Source organism: Mercurialis annua, linkage group LG1-X, assembly GCF_937616625.2.
Source record: "Mercurialis annua linkage group LG1-X, ddMerAnnu1.2, whole genome shotgun sequence".
Classification (NCBI taxonomy): Eukaryota; Viridiplantae; Streptophyta; class Magnoliopsida; order Malpighiales; family Euphorbiaceae; genus Mercurialis; species Mercurialis annua.
Window position 1 is genome coordinate 9,445,747 of NC_065570.1, and position 17,891 is coordinate 9,463,637.

The 17,891-nt window shown below is 32.4% G+C and overlaps 1 protein-coding gene across 1 annotated transcript; it reads left to right on the plus strand.

The window, feature by feature from the left end:
- Window positions 1-15,564: 15,564 nt before the first annotated feature.
- LOC126655599 (universal stress protein PHOS32) lies at window positions 15,565-16,871 on the plus strand. The gene is made up of 4 exons (XM_050349835.2): window positions 15,565-15,889; window positions 16,033-16,142; window positions 16,229-16,350; window positions 16,582-16,871. The coding sequence occupies exons 1-4, from the start codon at window positions 15,715-15,717 to the stop codon at window positions 16,667-16,669; spliced, it is 495 nt and encodes a 164-aa protein (XP_050205792.1). The 5' UTR covers window positions 15,565-15,714; the 3' UTR covers window positions 16,670-16,871.
- Window positions 16,872-17,891: the final 1,020 nt, after the last annotated feature.

A 17,891-nucleotide genomic window follows, 5' to 3' on the forward strand; every position in this document is an offset into this window, starting at 1 on the left:
AGACAATAATCAAACATGTAATAGGAAGAGCCATTTTTTAAATACATATATTGAATACGTATTAAAAATTATTTATATATAATTTATATATGATAAATAGATATATTTTTAATATATAATATGTAATATATACTTTTTAAAATATAATTTATACATTTTTAAAGCATGTGATACATATATTTTTTAATTTAAAATATACATACACCTTAAAGACACATAAATAATACACATATTATATATATATATATATATATATATATATATATATATATATTCATACTTGTTTTACAAATATGAGAAAATAATAATTAAATATGTTTGTGATATATTTCCGATAAAATAACTGATGCATAACTGATACATGTTTAGATATTTTTGACACGCTGACATGCGCTGACGCGTGATTCATGTGTTTTTCTGACGTGTGTGTTAGACGTATGTATAAGTGAGTCGGTTTTATGTCAATTTAAAAAAAAAAGCAAATTATTCTAAAGCCTCTTACATATATTATAATAATTGACATAAAGCTCTCATTTAAAAATCAAACGATTTGATACTTTAATTTCAATTATGTTAACGATTTAGTACCCGCTCACTTTTCAATTATATTAACGCTTTGATAACTTAATTTTAAAAGATATGATACCTTATTTTTAATTCTGTTAACGGTTTGGTACTCATTATTTAACAGAAGTTAGTCATTATTTGTAAAATTAAAAGTGATGTATTAAATCGTTTAATTTTCAAATAAAAAATAAAAAAATGTGAATTATAACATATGTAGAGATTTCACTATCATTTGTTTCATATAAAAGTAGCCATAATATATATATAGAGATTTCGCTATGGGATACACTTACTGAAGTGAACATCCTCAGTTTACTGTGTAAGCGGTTACAAATTTTTATTAAATCAGTAAACATATTTTTAAATATTCCTAATCTTCAAATATGTAAAGATGACTGGCTAAAATCTTGCTACAGTTTGGGTTAGTGCCAATAATGGATGTTGTTAATTTAATTGTACGTTATTGCTATTAAAACCTGGACTGTAACATGATAGTCCCTTTCAGTCAATAATTAGAAAATAATAGTGTATTGAGTCAAAACCCTAAAAGTGTTGCACAACTAAACAAAGCTCAACTTAATAATAACTCCGCCGTTATCAGTGGAGTGAGTGGCGCGTGGTGGAGAGTGGAGAGCAGGTGTTAATAAAAGAATGGGATATTAGAGAATATCGAGGAACATGTCACCTTGATTACCGGATTAGCAATGGCTTTATGTCTAAAGCTTCATTTTTTCTTTTAATTTTGAATTATGTCGTCTCTGTTTATAGAAGAATTCTGCCAAACTTTGACCATCTGTCTCCTCTTTTCGTGCTTCTGCACCTTTGACTAACATTAGTACTATACTATCACTGTTTTTAAAAATTAAACCCGTGGATGAGTCGATGTGCTCATCAATTCATAACTTAACCGGTTGAATCAATTTACTATCACTGTTTTTAAAAATTAAACCCGTGGATGAGTCGATGTGCTCATCAATTCATAACTTAACCGGTTGAATCAATTTATGGGTAAACCCTCGAACAGGCAAGTCTCGGCATCCCAATCTCCGGATCTCACTTAATACGAGTCTTTAACGACTTATCCACAAATATTTTCAATAAGTTCCATTTTGTGTGATATGAAATTCGAGTCTAGATTCTTTAAGTCTTAAACTTACTGTCCATATTTGTGACCAATTAAGTCATCCTGTCATGGGTTCTTATCAATTTTTGTTACACTTTCTTTGAACTATCTATATATATATATATATTAAATTTTATGAAATATATGAAAAATCAACAATAAATGTACAGTTTAGCTATAATATGCACATTGAATAATAATGTAACATTATAAAGCTTAATGAAACATGTTGAAGTATTTCATTAAACTTATTATGTGCAGCAATAAGAATGATTTCATAACGAGATATGTAACTAATAAACAACCAAAATAGTGAATTCATAAGAAATACGTAAGTAGAAAATCTCAAAGTTTAGCCTAACAAATATAAAATCAAATCGTTAAACTATATCAAAAATCAAACAATTAATACTATTATAAGTCTATATAAGTACATAAAAACAAATCATATAAAGAAAAAAAAATAACGTTGAGACAACATCTCATGCTATCTTTCTCCGGACTTAAATATATCTTCTTCGGTGATGTAATTAAATTCAGAGAGAAGTGGTGAACACGGAAACAATTAAGATAGAAAGAGAGAAAGAACTGACGATATTGTAGTTGATAGACGAAAGAGACCACGTGCAAAAGAGAAAATAAAATAAATGGAGTAGTAAGAAAATAAAATTAGAAAAATGGGACCGGGGATTAGTAAGTACATATATAATAGAGAGAATTTATATAAAAATAAAAATTATATCTCTAACTTTATTTGTAAAAGATACTTTAGTTTTAAAATTTTATTTTTTTACTCTTTTATTTTAATACTTTTATTTGTTTAACTTATTTTTTAGAAATTATTTAAAACTGTTATATGCCTTTTTAGAACTGTTGCTGATTGTGCTCTTAAAAACAGTTTGACCCCCTTTTAAAAAAAAATGGCTGTAAACTGCGGTTTTAAAAATCGTTTGATACTAATTTTTTTAAGACACCAAAACAAAATTGGAAGTGAGAAACCAAAACGTAAGAGTAAACAAATAAATAGAGACATGCGCTAGGATAAAGTTTTCAAGTAATAATTTTGAGGTTAAATTTTATAAATTTTTCAATTTATTAGGTATTTTTGTAAAGATTCATATCATTAATAAGGGCTCCTTTTCTGTAATTCTTCCTAATAAAATAATAGACCCACCACTGGATCTGTTTGCTGAGGCATCTGGGTTCGCCGACAAACCCAGATTCATTTTGATCTGGGTTCGCCGGCGAACCCCAGATGCGTTTCATCTGACGCAAAACACATATGGGTTCGCCGGCGAACCCAGATGCAAAATGCATCTGGGTTTGCCTCAGGCGACCCGAGATGACAATGGATTTGCCTGTGCTGTTTCGGTGTCTTATAAATTTTTTTTTTTTATTAAAAATATAAAATATAGGATTAAAAAAATTGATTTTTTTATAAAATATTCAAAATGGTCCTCTTTATTTTTAATTAACATTAATTCGATTTATAAAATTTTAAAATAAAAAAGATTCATTTTTTTAATTATTAGGTATTAATTTAAAATGAGTAAAAAAATTAGGATCCTTTTAAATTTTTTTATCATTAAAAGCTATTTAAAAAACAAAAAATCACTATTAAAAACCGGATAGTGTATCTCACTCTTTTAAGTGAGAGTAGGAAAAGGGGGGTTTTGTATCAAATTTGACAAGTTTAGAATAATAGTGATTCTATTTTATTAATTTGTACGTTTTTGATATTTTATGTAAAGTTTAAAAGTAAAGTGATCCTTCATTCTCTAAAAAATTGACATGACTCATCTGTAGCGCACCTTGGTCTCGGTTGTTGGCCCAAAGCTTATGCAAGCTGACCGAAACTGAATGGGTCAAGAAATGGCCCAACGAACTAGAGCAGCTTTTTGAATTTTTTTTCAAAAAACAGAATGTCTTAGATCTCATAGGCAATGGATAGGGATGGCAATGGGGCGGGGTGGGGACGGGGAAGCCATCCCCATCCCCATCCCCGGGTCTATGGGAAATCCCCATCCCCGTCACCATTTAATTAATGGGGATAAAATTATCCCCGTCCCCATTTCCATGGATTCCCCATCCCCATGGGGATTCCCGTTCCCCGTAAAATTAAATATAATTTATAAATAATTTTATTATTTTCATAAGATATTTGAACAAAAATCATTATAGAAAATACTATTACCTTTTATAATATTATATATTTATAACTAAATAAAAACTAATAAAAAAAATTATGTTAAATTATTTAAAATTATAAATAACATACTAAAATTTATAATATAATATAAATATACATAAATATAAATCGGATCCCCATGGGGACGGGGATGGGGATCCCCATGGGGTGGGGACTATACTCCCCGTCCCCTCCCCATCTCCGTGGTTGGGGAATGATTTTCCCTCATCCCCGTATCTATGGGGGTAATTGGTGGGGATTTCCCGCTCTATTAGGGGCGGGTCCCCACGGGGAATGGGGAATCCCCTTCCCATTGCCATCCCTAGCCATGGAGTTGACGTAAACCATTTTGTGGTCTACTTTTTGGGCCTTTAAGTATTGCAAATTTTATTTTGTTTACACCGATCCAAAAAAAAGGCATAAGAAGGTCTAGGAAATAAATGGGCTTATTTGGACAGTATGGCTTAGAATAAGATGATTAATTAGATGTTAGCTTTAATAAGAGTTTTATACTCGTCAGAATTCTTTTAAGAAAATTACATCAAATCACCCAAAATTTGAAAACTTTATGTTAGTGACTCAGAAATTTATTTCTTGCAATAATCCCTCATTTTTTAAAATTTGTTTCATAGTGTACCTCAATATAATTTAGTTCTATTTTACCCTTCACTTAGAATTTAGAGTTTATAGGTTAAGTTATCTGTGTGGTTGGTTGTCGGTCAAATTGACGGTGGTCGGTGGTCGGTGGTCGGTGGTCGGAAATGTTTTTGTTTATATTAGCTTCAACCTTCTTATAAATTTACGACTTGATCTGATTATCATAGCTTCATATGTCCAAACAATAGGCAGCAAAATAGAGAAAATGAGGTGGGCACGTTTTACACGGTGGCGCCGGAAAAATACCACTCAATTTGCCACTAGAGCATCATCTTCCTCGCGAGGTTGCTCTACACAATGAATCAACACATAGGTTTTCGATTCATCGACATCATGGGATCTTCTTACACTAAATCGTCCTTTTTCTTATGTTTAATTACCGATTTACTGTTAATCGCAATCAATTGCGGGACAGTATAAATAGAGAAACATCAGTCGAGATCTATGTGGTCTCAAAATTGGAGATATTGTTGCTTTGATAAGTGAGTGTGTTAGTTCGAATCTGCACCATTGGGTTAATTGATATTCGGTTTCAAGCAGCGGGGGAAACCAACAGTGAAGGTATTGCTGGATTTATTTATTTTATTTTCCATTTTTTAGAAGCTATTGAATTTGTTATTTATATATAATTTGTCATTAATTTTTATTATTTAACAAATGAATGTGTTGTTGATTTAAACATAATGGGATAAGATGAGTTGCAGAGATTAGTTATTGAAGACCAAAGTGATAACTTTGGCCAGAAGAAGAGGAGTATGCTGAATTAGAAAGTGTTGGAAATAGTGATAAAAGTGACTGTGGCCAGAAAAGAGATCATATTAAAATGTATAAAGTTCATGGAATTGTAAAGGTTGATAAGCCAAGTAGAATTTCAGTTAAAGTTGTAGTCAGAGGAGATGTTCTTCATATATTTTCTAGGCATGTCCTTTCAAAAAAGACATTATGGTTGATCTTGCTAAGTTTATTAGCCATGAGAAAATATCAAAATTGTTGTAGATATCAATTTTGCTTGTAGATATCGAACTTGTTTCTTACTTATTACATATATTTTGAAATGAGCTTTTTCTTTTAACTATTTGTAGGTTATGCAATTAATGAAAAACCTTTCTATTAATTTGACAAGTTTTATATATGTTTGAGGATTATGCAGTAGATGTACTATGTTACGAGCTTTGTCTATCTCGTATAATGTTTATATGAAACATAGCTTACTTGTATATAGTTAAAGAGTAATGTTTGCAGAACAATGCTTCTTGAATTTGTGCTTATATAAACACCAAAGACAACTTAAAAACACACACACACACTAAAAAATACTACATGGGACCTGAAATGGTTGGTGTAAACTTAATATAAACTTAATATAAACTCAATATGAATCTATTGTCAACTCAATGTAAATTTATTATCAATTCAATATAAACTTAATATCAAACCAATGTAAATTAATCTAAAATGATTCTTAGTAAATTAATTATAAATCTAAAATTAACTTACTCTAATCAAATTAATCATTAAAAATTTATACTATTAAAAATAAGTGACAAATAAAATTTATATCAACTTAACTAGTTTAATTCATTTTTTAATAAAATTTTAAGATTTAGCATAATATACAAATTGAATATTTTTTTTAAATGAAATATATTTGACAGCCTATAAACCAAAAATCAACCTGATGTGAACCTGATATGAACCTGTATCAACTTAACTAGCTTAATTTACTTTTTTACAAAATTTGTCTTGCTGCTCTTTGCAAGTTTATCTGATATTTTATATAGAGGGAATTTTGAGATATAGTCTATTATAAAAATTGAGAAGTTTTAAGTGAAATGTATCTGACAGTATATAAAAACAAAAATCAACCTGATGTGAACCTGATATGAACCTGTATCAACTGAACTACCTTAATTTAATTTTTTAAATTTTTTGTCTTGCTACTCTTTACAATTTTATCTGATATCTTATATAAAGAGAATTTTGAGATTTAGTGTAATATACAAATTGAATATCTTTTTTAAGTAAAATGTATTTGAAAGTTTATAAAACCAAAAATCAACCTGATATGAACTTGTATCAACTAAACTACCTTAATTTAATTTTTTTACAAAATTTGCCTTGCTGCTCTTTACAATTTTATCTGATATGAGAGAATTTTGAAATCTAGTGTAATATACAAATTGAATATCTCTTTAAGTGAAATGTATTTGACAATTTATAAAACCAAATATCAACTTGATGTGAACCTGATATGAACATGTATCAACTGAACTAACTTAATTTAATTTTTTAAAAAATTTGTCTTGCTATTCTTTACAGTTTTATCTGATATTTTATATAGAGAGAATTTTGAGATTTAGTGTAATATACAAATTGAATATCTCTTTTAAGTGAAATATATTTGACAGTCTATAAAATCAAAAATCAACCTGATGTTAACCTGATATGAACACGTATCAATTGAACTATCTTAATTTAACTTTTTACAAAATTTGTCTTACTGCTCTTTACAATTTTATCTGATATTTTATATTGAGAGAATTTTGAAATTTAGTGTAATATACAAATTGAATATCTCTTTAAGTGAAATGTATTTGACAATCTATAAAACCAAAAATCAACATGATATGAACCTGTATCAACTGAACTACCTTAATTTAATTTTTAACAAAATTTGCCTTGCTGCTCTTAACAATTTTATCTGATATTTTATATACAAAGAATTTTGAGATTTAATGTAATATACAAATTAAATATCTCTTTAAGTGAAATGTATTTGACAGTCTATAAAACCAAAAATCAACCTGATGTGAACCTGATATGAACCTGTATCAACTGAACTACCTTAATTTAATTGTTTACAAAATTTGTCTTGCTGCTTTTTAAAAAAATTTCCTGATATTTTGTATAAGGAGAATTTTGAGATATAATCTATTATAAAAATTGAATATTTTTAAGTGAAATGTAATTGACAGTTTATAAATTACAACTACTTCTTGTATTATACAAATGATCAATCAAAGGGTTTCTCTTAATCATATTATAAAGATCAGCTAGAAGAAGGAAATATAAATTTATTGAGAAGAATGGCAACCTTATAAGCAAAAAGTTGAAGACAAGTAAATCAAATTTTATTTAAATGGAAAACCTATTGTTTACAAGTGCATTCATCCGATAATGAAGATATAGATACAATAACTTATATCTTGATTTCCATAAACATGAACAAAAACATAACATAGACACACAAGAGAGAAGGACAGAGATCAAATTTGTCTTGCCATAGTAAGAAATTTTTAGTTGCTTTTGGAATTATTTCTACTCTAAAAGAAACATCAATCAAAGTTTTCAAGAATTTAAGAACAAATCTAGATTACTTTTCCAAAAACATCAAATAAATGAGAAACATAGTAAGATACATAAGTTGCAGAAACATTTGAGCATACATACAGTTACAAAATTTTAAGCATTTTAGTTACAGTACTTGTACTTGCATCAAACTGTAGATTTTGATGTAATTATAGTTAACAAACTATCAATTTCAATTGTGACCAGCGGCTCCCACAATTGAAATTCAATGGCCGGGACAGTATATGTTTCTAAATAAAAAAGTTATAAAAAAGATAAACTTTGTTAAACATTTTCTGAATTAAACCAACAAATTTATTGAACTAAAATCACTTGAACTGAATATTAATTCTCTGTTCACTAATACTGCTGTTGTATTCTTCACATACTATGCTCCATTCAATCTTTCTTCTTAACCATAATCCGAATCAAAATTGAAACCCGTACCGGAACCAAAACCCAGACCCATATTCATCAAGTACCGTTCTTTCTCCAATTGCAGCTCCTTCACCCATTTTTCGTAATCGACATTAATAGCAACACTATAGCCATCACGTCCTAAAAGCATCATGCTCACCGGCGGTACTAGAGGCAGCGACGGCGGAGGATGATCATAATATTCGCCGGACATAATCTCAATAGAATTAGAATTTGTCGCCGCCAATCACTATGGATCTTTTAAGAATAACAAGGAAGGATCAATCTTTCTCGCAAGAGATTGCCGAGAAATCAACTTTCTCAGTGATCGGAAGCCTTAAACCGTGATGTAGCCTCGCCGGATTGGACCTTCTTGTTGTATATTCTTCTTCTCTTGTACGGTAGAAACAAGGGGGGTATAGTTGTCCAATTTTATTAAAATAATAACTAATTTTGGGTTATGAGAGATTTATGAAAAGTTTTTTTTTTTTGAGAGATTATTGTCAAAATAAAATTCTTGAGGTAGAAATAATAGAAAGGACCTCTTTTGAGTGATTTGTGTAAATTACCCAATTCTTTTCTTCACAGAAATAGGACTTAGATTTAGATTAGGACTTTAGTTATTGATGGCTATAAATAGCTGAGTATTTATTATATTTATTTTTATCATTCAATCAATCTATCAAAAATCAAAGTCATGTGTTGTTTATCTTGCAATATACGGATTGTTTTTAATTTAGAAATAATTTTAATATTAATCTCGCTTGAGTTTTTTTAATCCCCGGATTAATTCTTGTAGTGTTTATCGGTTAACTTTTTGTTAACTCAAAAATCCTTTGTGAGTTTGATCGCTGGATCAGGTTAAAGTATCAAACCACACGGTTTCCATTCATAAACTCAAAGATTTGAGTGAGGTTTATTTCCGGACGAACATATTTTGGCGACTCCACTGGAATCTGTGCATGGTTAGCATAAAAACCGGATTCACAACAGACGAATACAGGGAAATTCGATCTAAAAGATGAGCTAAATTGGAAAAGAAAGGTGTACCTACAGACGAACTCGAATCATATATTGCACAAGTGACGACTTCAAGCGGTGATCAAGGAACAAAAAAGGGGAGCTAAGCATTTATAATCGGAGGCAGCTGCTTGATGTGTTGGAAAGGCTTGGCAGAGACTTGAGATCGATGCCTCGCCTGTTGTACATGAAGCCCTACCTAGATTGGATCGATAAGCTGTACCCAATCCAAAGGGGTAACAAAGTTCTAGAGTTCCCTTCATTCTCTAGAGAAGAGCAAGGAAAATTGACAGTCGAGCATGTGGCGAGATTTTTGGCCTAATGCAGCGAAGCTGCGACTCATGAATTCTTGAAACTTTGCATGTTCGCCAGTTCCCTGACGAAGATGGCATTCACATGGTATTCGCGTTTGACTCTGACCTGGAGATAAAGTTTCACAAAGAATTCTATATGTCACCTTGTCGGACCTCACCCATATTTCCCAGTTCCTCAATGAGGCTGTAGAAAAGTATATTGGGCGATTTAGAAATTGAAAGACGAGGAGTATGACCAAGATGTCAGAGGTACATTGCGTCCCAATGGTGGACAGGGACATGAACTTTTCCATGCGAGTACATTTCGAAGACCATATATTCAAAGATTTGTTTGAGTTAACAAATAGAGTCACTACATATGAGCGACTTTGCCGAAAAAGGAGCAATTGCGAGGATAATCCAAAGGTACATATTACCGAGACCAGCTAGATGTCGTTGTGGTATCTTACCGAGGATAACATATTCGGATGAAGAGATCAATATAACTGAATTTTTCGGCAAAAAACCAACAGAATGTTCGGCTTTCAAGAAACCCATTCATTAAGAAAAGCAAGACAAAAGTGGTCCAGAAGTAGTACTCCTTTAATTTGATCAAGGTGGATGATATCTTCGATGAACTTTTGAAGGATGGTCAAATCGCCCTGAGCGAAGGACATGTCATTCCCCTAGCAGACGAGCGAGCGGGGAAGGACTATTGCAAGTATCATAACTGGTGGAGGCACATTACGAATAATTGTGTGATCTTCAGAAACGTGAAACAAAAAGCGATAACCGAAGGAAAACTCCTATTTTCCACTAAAAGGGAGGCCGATGCGAAATATGTTTCCATTAATATTTCTGCCGAATTTTGAAGGTTTTTTAGGCAGGGGACATGCATTAGTAAATGGGACCCTAAGAAGCCGAGGCGCAGGGTTGAAACTAATGGTTCCAAATGGCGAGGAAGAAAAACATAGGTTACATGATTCCCTTGCCTTAAAAGTTACTTGTCCATTGTGCAATAATTGTTTCATTACCAAGGAGTCAGATTGTAAAGTGAGGAATCCCAATATTTTTAAGCCAAAGTCGCTCACAGAGCAATGGCAAAAGCATGAACCATAACAGAAGTCAGAGACCACCATCTTCAAACGGATATTTTGGCCAACAGAGAAGAACCCCCTGTATGACAAAAACCTAAAAGAGGCGAATGCAAAGACTAGGACAGGAGTCTAGGTTGCCACATAAGGAAATCTGCGATTCTAGAGGAGAAGACAAGGTCTCACATGTTAGAGATACCTTAACTTTTGAAACGACGAGTAATATTGTGCAAGATAGGCGAGGACCTGTCATATAGAGGCCAGGGCACACCCTAATCCCGTAGTAGCAAAGATGAAGCTGGTCATCAACCAAAGGGCACATCGCCGCCACAACCAAAGAAATTGAAACACGTCTGGGTCGAAAAAGGAAGGATGGGAAGACCAATGTCACACCATTATGCAAAAAAAAGGCATAAAAATGGCGAAAGCCCTAAAGCTGGGAGGAAACATCTCTACAGGGACATTGTCGTATCCAATATTAATGGATATTGAAAGCCCTGGTACCATCATACAAAGAAGTTATTGTATTGCACAAGAAAGGGCAACATCTGAAGGCATGGGTCTCTATGAACAAGGACGAGTTTGGGGTCAAAGTGGTGACATTGCCTGATTCATACCGGAAAAAACCCGGTGAAAAGGTGATATTGGATGGGGACGTCGTAATCCCAGACAAAGACAGCGTCAAAAATACGGTTGTTGTGTCCTTGAGCAAATCTCCAGCAAGGATGACCCATCATATTCAGCCACTGTACATTAAGGCGATTGGAACGGGGTTGCTATCAACAGGGTCTTGATAAACAATGTGAACATATTGCCGGAAAAATGCTAAAAAAAAGTATCAAACGAGATCAATTAGAACCTACCGATGTTTACATGACAAATTTGCAGGGCGCGAAACGCCAGCAGAAGGTTATATAACTCTAAAAATCAGAGTTGGGCGAGTGGAAATTGAAGAAGGGTTTTTTATTATACATGCCAAGAGCAACTATAATATACTGCTTGGTCGTGATTGGATTCATTGCAATATGTGCATACCATCTACCATACATCAGATGATAATTATATGGAGGGAAGATGGTATCGCCGAAGTAGTACAGGGAGCCCCAACCCATTCGGCAAAGATGATAACGTTCTGGGGGTGAGTTTGTACGATGAGCAGGTTCAAAATATCCAGTCCCTTAGTCTCAAAGGGCAAAAATAATGTTGCTCATTTGTCAATCAGTGCTGATTGACTAGTCTTTATAACCCTTGGGGGCAATGGACAATCTAGAATCATTCACCCTGTAAATGATCTGATGATATTAAGAGCTAAGAAAAAAGATTTGTTATCTCGCCATGCTACATGGTGTATTATCAGCCGAGTGCATTTATGAAGACCAGGATTAAGATCCGACTAGAGCACTTAGGATTGAAAACCTGAAATATTGCCACCGGCAAGCTAGAAGACGATCTCGCCCAAGGACAGGACAAGCTCCAAGAAGCTAACTTGGAATGGATGAACCGCCTAAACCGATGTACATTAAATCCAATCTAAGTGAAAATTTTACGACAAAGTTGACCGCTTTATTGAAAGAGTACCAAGATTGCTTCGCCGGGTCCTATGTCGAGATGCTTGGGCTTGATCGCACAATTGCAGAACACAAGTTGACGCTGAAGAGTGGCTTCAGGCCATTTCGGCAACCTCCTAGGCGATGTCTATGGAATTAGACACGTTGATTCAGGACAAAATTACACGGCTAGAAGATGCGAGGTTCATTTGAAAGGCCCAGTACACCGAGCGGTTGTCCAATATTTTACCAGTCATGAAGAAAAATAGGAAGCTGCGCGTTTGAGTCGATTTTTGGAACTTGAATTTAGCAACTCCCAAGGACGAGTATCCTATGCCCGTGCTGATATGCTGATCGATAGAGCAGCATGACATGCTATTTTAAGCTTTTTAGATGCTCATTCAAGTGCTAATTAGCAAAGAAGATGAGTCTAAAACTGCATTTTATTGTCCCATGCCGATTGGTGCATACAGATGGGTGGTAATGCCTTTCGTCTTATAGAACGCTTGCGCAACATATAAGAGGGCGATGAAAAGGATGTTCAAAGGGTTGGACTGCCTCGATGTTTACATAGACGACGTAATGATCAAATCTCTTACAGAGGCAATCCATTAAGGTGATCTACGTAAAAGGTCTGTCAGGATAAGGGTGAATGGTCTCAAGATGAACCCTTTGAATTGTGTCTTTGGAGTATTGGCTGGAAACTTCTTGAGTTTCTTGGTTCACTAGCAGGGAGTAGAAGTAGATAAGAATAAAGCTAATGCTTTTATCAATTTCTTAGTTCACCCGCTCCGCTCGCAATTATAAACTTCTTATAAGTGTTATTATATGATATTAGGGTAATATCATAAAATTTCACCAACTTTACATGTTTTCTCAATTAATCACGTCGTTTTAAAAATCGCCATTTTCATATACTACCAGTTTTTCTCAAATATATACACCGTTCAAAGATCTGACGAAAACTGTTGATGTGTCACTATCCGGTTTGTTATGGCATGTCATTATCCGGTTGCCAACTCAATAATTTTTACCGGATTTTTGAACGGTATATGGATTTGAGAAAAATTGGTAATTCGTGTATGAAAATGAGATTTTTTGCGTGATTAAAATGGAAAAACGTGTAAAGTTGATGAATTTTTATGACATTAACTTATGATATTTTATAGTGATTTTTAATATATGTTACAGTAAATATACCCAAATGTTACTATAACGATTGCCACTATTTGTAGGCATATTTTATGCAGTTTAGCATTAGATTGTCTCATAATAATTAACAAAAAGAATTTGGTATCACAAATCACAATATCTGCATGGCTTAATTATCAAAAAAAATCTCCACCTTTTAGCCTCTTTTTATTTGCATTCTGATGTTACAATTTTGTCAGGTGCACTCAGATTCGCACCTTTAGATTTTAATTACACCCTTAAAATCAAATTGGACTATTTTTCACTCGGAAAAAATTCATAAAAACCCTTATAAAGTACTCGTTTCAACTCTTTTTCACAAAAAAGTTAAAAATAGATAACTTATTTTAATTTTTTCAAATAGAAAAAAGATCAATTTAGTACTTGAGGGTGGAATTGAAACTCAAAGGTGTGAATTTGGGTGCAGCTGACAAAATTACAACGTTAGGATGCATTTGAAAAGTGGTTAAAAGGTGTGGTTTTTTTGGTGCTTAAACCTACCCGCATCTAGCAAGAATTGCACAAGATAGCGTGACCATTACTCCGACGTTCTTTTTTATCATCATTCTCTGTTTTCAAGCTATTAGGTCGAATTAGATCAACCTCAGCTAAGAATAATAATAATTAGTATTTAATTTTTGAGATAACAAAAGTTTAACTAAATTAATCAAGTTATTCAATCTTAAATTAAATTTAATTAAAATATATTAATTTAATTAATTAATTCGGTTTTGTTTTACCGTTTGCTTACCCTTTGGGTTCCATAGGACCTGTGGTGTGTAAATTGTGTTGCATGTATAGGCAAAGGAAGCTACTTAGCAACTTCCTTCCAGTCCACCTCATACATATCCCCTCTATTTATTTTATGATAATCATTGTCATTATCCCTAAAATTCTATCCTCGAGATCTAATATTTTCTGTATACTTAATTATATCCAAAGTCTCTGTGTATTTAATAATATAACAATTAGATGCTGAATGATTTTTTTCCCCGAATGAACGAACACAGTTAATTATTTATGTCTAGTGATGAGTACTCACATGGTACTATGATAATTATAGCGCATCTTGGGGCCAAATTTTAGCTTTTGTTTTGGTTTGGTTTGAAATCATGAATCGATCTGTAATAAGTTCGATTTTAATTTCTCATTTTATGAAATCACATCTCTAACAACAAATAAAATATTTCATTATTTCTTCTGCCATACGACTGTTACATGGTAAGAAATGAATAGAGAATCCCAATGTCCTAAGACGAATACATGTATGGTGCGGAAGCTGACTTATTTTTATCCAATCGCTCTCCTTTTTTCTGTTTCATTTTTAATAGTAGTACACTATTTTTGAAGGGAGATGATTTCATTTATAGATAAAAAGAATTGACCATAAGAGTTTTAATAACCACACAAAACTATATTTAAAAGCCCGTAGGCGCAGATCCGTCAAAAACTCTGTATTCGTCTTAGGACATTGGGATTCCCTATTCATTTCTTTATAGGACATTGGTATTTATGGGCGAAGAGTTGATGGTTTTCTGATTAAAATTAAAAATTATATTCTCCCACTATCTAAAAGATCAAGATGAGAGGAAGGTTTTTTAAAAAAGTGAGATTTTTTTTAGTGAGAGGAGGGAGTATATAATATAGATAAAACGATAGAGAATAATGAAAATAAATACTGGACAGTAAACTGCTAAGATCGTGGTTTTAAATTCTTCCACAAACGCTTCAGTTTTTCAATTATAAAAACAATACACTATAAAAAAAATCATTTATTTGCTATAGGATAGAAATGATAATGATAGAGAATGATAAGGTTGTTGTTTTGCCAAAAATAATAAAAATTACCACCCATAAAAAATGTTAGCGCTGTTGAGTTTAGAAAAGGGAAAGAAATGTTAGGTTTATGTCTTCATAACATAACATAAAAAATTAAAGTCAAATTTATCATACCTAAAAATAATAAAAATAAAATTTAATTTCAAAAAACAATAACTTAATCAAATATAGAATATTTAAAATGCGTATGATGATCATAAATGAATATTTAAACACATATAATTAAATGATGAAAATACCTGTAAAGAAAAGAATACTTGAAATTAACTCTTTCTATATCTTGAAACAAAAACAGACAGCCAGCCCATTTTTCTTTCATTCCTTTTAAACACCTTGTACGCAACTTTTTCTATCTTCTTCAATCCTTCTGTAATTAATCAAATAAAAACCCCCAACTCAAGAAAATCAAGAAAACAAACGGAATCACAAAATGCCAGGCGATAGAAACATAGGCGTGGCCATGGACTTCTCATGTAGCAGCAAAAACGCTCTTAAATGGGCCATCAACAACTTAGCTGATAGAGGAGACACTCTCTATATCATCCATGTCAATCCCAATTCACTAGATGAGTCTCGCAACAAACTCTGGGCTAAATCTGGTTCTCGTAAGTTCAATTGGTCCGCCATTTTTACTTTACTTTGCTTTTTTAGATGCTCAGCTGCGTTTCCTGATTTCTCGACTCTAATTTTTATTCAGAAACCTTAGCTTTTTGATCCGATCTGATACGGTTTTTGTTCTTGATTCTAGCTTTGATTCCGTTGGCTCAGTTCAGAGAGCCGGAGATTTTAAAGAGTTATGATGTGAAGGTTGATATTGAAGTTCTTGATATGCTTGACACCATTCACAGACAGAAGGATGTATGTACTGATTTGTGTTTATAGATAGATTTTTTCTTGTTTTTCAAGTTTTGAATAAGGTCAAACATTAATATGATGTTACTTAGGTGACTGTTGTGTCGAAATTGTACTGGGGCGGAGATTCAAGGGAGAAGCTTCTTGATGCAGTTGAAGATCTGAAGCTGGATTGTTTGGTCATGGGCAGCAGAGGACTTGGTACTGTGCAAAGGTATGCATATTTTTATTTAAAAGTTATTTGCTTATAAAATCTCAATCTTTCGCGTTTAGACTGTAAATTGCCAGAAAAACGAAAGGATGGGCGTCGTTTATGCTTAAATCGATACAAATGCAAAAAAAATGGAATTTTATAGGCAAATAACCCTCTGTTTAAATCTACAGAGATTGTATCAAATTTAGGAAATTGAAATTTGATTGTTGATGTTTGAATTGTTTTAAACAGGATACTGCTGGGTAGTGTGAGCACATATGTGATGACTCATGCTTCTTGCCCTGTCACCATTGTCAAAGAACATGAACCTAAAAAGTAATGGTGAGCTGCAGATTCTGGATTTTAAATCTGTTTTGGATTGATTATGGGTTTGGTTCTTTATGGATGCGTTTTAATTTAATTTCTTTTATACTTTTGTCTCTGCCAATGAATAATTGTGAATTTGGCTGATGCCCTTTCGTTTGATCTAATAAATTAACTCCGGGGAGTGGGTGTGGCTCACCTCCGGTCATATTAGTACCCTCCATTTTCTTCAAGTTTTGACTATCTTTGACTTCAATTTTTTACTTATCGTTATGTTAATCTAACGGTATTTAAAATGACAACACATTATTTTTATTCTTAAATCAAAAGTTTTTTAGAATAAGCAACATTTTCTTTAATTTTGGGAATTACTTTCTATTGGATTTGATGTTAACATTTTTTCTTTTTGTTTTGCTATCAGTAGCGAACATATGAGACCAAATCATATTCAAGTTAATTCGTATTGAAAAAGATAAGGCTTAAATGCACAAAAAATCACCAACTTTCGCGTGTTTTTGGTATTTAACACGAACTTTTAATTTTGGCGTAAAAATACATGAACTATCAAATTTTTGCATATAAGACCAAGTTTGCATTTTTTTCAAAAAACGATGTCGTTTTAAGGCAAAAACGGTGCCGTTTTATGGGGAAAACGGTGTCGTTTTATGCCCAAAATGATGTTCGTGTTATTATTGCAAAAATCAGATAGTTCGTGTATTTTTATGCCAAAATTAAAAGTTTGTGTTAAATACCAAAAACACGCGAAAGTTGGTGATTTTTTATGCATTTAAGCCAAAAGATAATGAAATCTGTATGATTAGTAATGCTGAATTTGAACTTTGTGATTTATGAGTGGCTCCAGCTAGACGTGTTAACGAGTTGGAGTATTCGTGAATTATTCGAATATTAATTATTAACGCTCGTGAATTTAACTAAGCTTCTTGTAAATATAAAATAATAATTTAATTTTATGATATTCGCTTTTATATCTCGTATTAATTGGTTAAGTTACATATTTTAAAGTGAAAATAAAATAAAATATTACAAATACATCAAGTTTGAGCAATTCGAATATTGTATATAACACATTCGAGCTCGAGCTTAGTCTAATTTGAGCTCAAAATGCCCGCTTATACCCCTAGCTCCAGCTATTTACATTCCCGCATAAGTTTTATGCACTCTATTGGCCCACATTTGATAAACAAAGTCGACGGTTTCTTTCATTGACACTAGGCTTC

What these genes read in the sequence shown, in the direction of transcription:
- LOC126655599 (XM_050349835.2), top strand. Translation starts at nt 15,715, where the DNA reads ATGCCAGGCGATAGAAACATAGGCGTGGCCATGGACTTCTCATGTAGC. An exon ending in CTGGGCTAAATCTGGTTCTC is followed by an intron (nt 15,890 to 16,032) that starts GTAAGTTCAATT and finishes TCTTGATTCTAG; the next exon opens with CTTTGATTCCGTTGGCTCAG. An exon ending in GGACTTGGTACTGTGCAAAG is followed by an intron (nt 16,351 to 16,581) that starts GTATGCATATTT and finishes TGTTTTAAACAG; the next exon opens with GATACTGCTGGGTAGTGTGA.